This window comes from Penaeus chinensis, chromosome 27 (genome assembly GCF_019202785.1).
Source record: "Penaeus chinensis breed Huanghai No. 1 chromosome 27, ASM1920278v2, whole genome shotgun sequence".
NCBI classification, from domain to species: domain Eukaryota; kingdom Metazoa; phylum Arthropoda; class Malacostraca; order Decapoda; family Penaeidae; genus Penaeus; species Penaeus chinensis.
The window spans coordinates 16,697,564-16,700,063 of record NC_061845.1 but is presented as its reverse complement, the minus strand read 5'-3'; the positions used below and the strand labels follow the sequence as shown (position 1 = coordinate 16,700,063).

General features: G+C 37.2%; 1 protein-coding gene across 5 annotated transcripts in view; it reads left to right on the top strand.

Annotated features, from left to right (window-relative positions):
- LOC125039698 overlaps window positions 1-2,500 on the top strand; it is a 20,351-nt gene that overhangs the window by 13,346 nt on the left and 4,505 nt on the right. For all 5 annotated transcript variants that reach the window (XM_047633904.1, XM_047633907.1, XM_047633903.1 and 2 more), the window contains 2 exons: window positions 1,205-1,447; window positions 2,086-2,216. In XM_047633904.1, coding sequence (XP_047489860.1) covers window positions 1,205-1,447; window positions 2,086-2,216 — 374 coding nt within the window. The remainder of the gene's footprint in view (window positions 1-1,204; window positions 1,448-2,085; window positions 2,217-2,500) is intronic.

Here is a 2,500-nt window from a genome sequence, read left to right as displayed (position 1 = left end):
TTTTTTGCCTCATGTGTACATATTAGGTAATGTGATATGCTAAATGTAAGTGGACAGTCTTACTTTATAGTTATGGTTTTATCTTTTGGATTAGTACACTTGTAAAGCAGTAAAACAAGTTTTTTGTCTTTCTTTATATCTTTTTTCTTTTCTTTTTTTTACCTTTCACTGTGGCCCAAAATATGGGCATTAGGCTTACACACACACACACACACACACACACACACACACACACACACACACACACACACACACACACACACACACACACACACATACACACACACACACATACATACACACACACACACACACACATACACACACACACACACACACACACACACACACACACACACACACACACACACACACACACACACACACACACACACACACACACACACACATACATACACATAGAATGGACATACTGCCTGGTGTGTGTCTTGTAGGCTGGGCACAAACGAACACTTGTGTGTGGTGACAAGACTCCATGCCTCGTCTTTGTAATGTTATTTTGCCTTTTTCAGTATAACCATTTTTAGCTCTGCCATTTTCCAATGTCAATATTTGTCATTTGATTGTTTTTATCCAGATGATGATAAATGGTTTTCCTTGCTTCGACTCCATATCATCTCTAAGGTAGTCTCTAATTCAATGCAGTAATAATATCAATAAGTGACACTTTATTATTTGTGTTTTTTGTTTTTCTTTCTTTCTTTTTTCAATTTTTTCATAATATTCAATTTTCTGTAATACAGCCAGTTCCACCAGTCATGGCAAACCGGAATAGGATCCTGAAGATGGAAACAGCATCCTCCTTGGAGCCAGTGCCCTTCCAGTCATGGTTCATGGACATTACATCCCACACTCTTTATTAATGGAAATAATACAAAAGCCCCTTCTTAAAAGCCCCTTCTTAAAATCACTCATAACAAGTTTTTGCCATCACCCCAGCCTTCAGCCAAAACATTCACATCGGCAAGTTCACGTCACCCAGACCCACAGCTAACTTCTCCCATAATTGGATGTTCTCATTAGCTGCCCATCAAGACAAATTTTCTCATGACATGATAGTCACTTCTCACCCAAATCATAGGGGATAAGAGTGTTAGATTATTTTCTTTTTCTTTTTTCTTTTTCTTTTTCATAATAATATCATTCTTGTCCATATACATAAAATATTCCGTCTCACCAACAGGAATTATTAGTTCGTGCGGGGGCAGTCCTGTGGCTAGATGCTAGTGTGCGACTAGTGAGTGAAGTTCAGGATGCCAGTATGGCAGCTGAGAAAATGGCAGAATGGAGCAGTTGGGCAGTTAAGAACGGTGGTGTCTTGACCTGGCCTCTGCCCCACCCTGCGCTCCTCCCCACAGCAGCCCTTACTCACCCTAATATGTTTACATTCTTCCACACCAAAAAGAATTATTATGATTTTCAACAGGTAATTTTACCAACGATGTGATTCCCATCCTTGTCTAGGTTCTTGGCTTGCGTTTTAGAGTGGGAACTTTCCCAATTTTAATTTTACATGACACACTATGTCTATGATACAGGTCCTAATCAACAAATCAAACAAAGTAATTCATATTGATTAAGGAGGATAAACATGTAATTCATTTCACTCTACCATGGAAAAATTACGCATCACTCTACTTATGATAGCAATCTCATTCTAGTAGGACAAGGATAAGGTTTTCAAATTGTTATCAGTAAAAATGTATAAAGTGAAGACATACTGTAAAAGTAAATTTTATGTTCATGCTTTTCTATAAAACATTTACATTTCTACTAATTAGTGAAAGGCTTTATCTAACAACTAGCTCAGTTTCATATTTTGAAGAATGTGAATTTCAGAATGAGTAGTGTAAATAAATGTATGTCTTTCATATATGCAATTAATATTCTCTGTTGTATCAAGCACATAATGCAGAAAAAAAAAAAAAAAAAAAAAAATATATATATATTATATGTATGTATTTATAGATACTGGTAAATTAATAAAATTTCTGTATTCAGAACAAGAAATTCTAAGAAATGGTTAGTAAACAAAAGGAAGTAATCATTGCTTACTTTCAACAGATGGGAGATGCAGGCACAATGTTAGTCTATAACACAAAAGATGTCCATGATCACTTGATGAAACCCTGGGTATCCTGTGCCCTCACACACAACTGCATCAGTCCAATAGGTGCCCAAGATACAGGCTGCAGGTGAATCTCTACTTTTCATTGTGCTAGTCCTGTGCATGATTTTTTTTGTTTTTTTATTTGTAGGTGTAGGTGTTGTAGGTGTCTCATGAAGACACCTGGACCTCACAGAAAGCCACCTGATTGACCTTTACTTGACCTCTTGTTTTAGGATTAGGAACAGATGATTGATAGCCCTCATAGACAATTTAACCTCAACAGGCTAGCACAAGTCAGTCCCGCAGGTGCTAATACGGTAACTAGAGAAGGCAGCCATAGCTCCCAGCTGTATATAAAAAATATGGTGC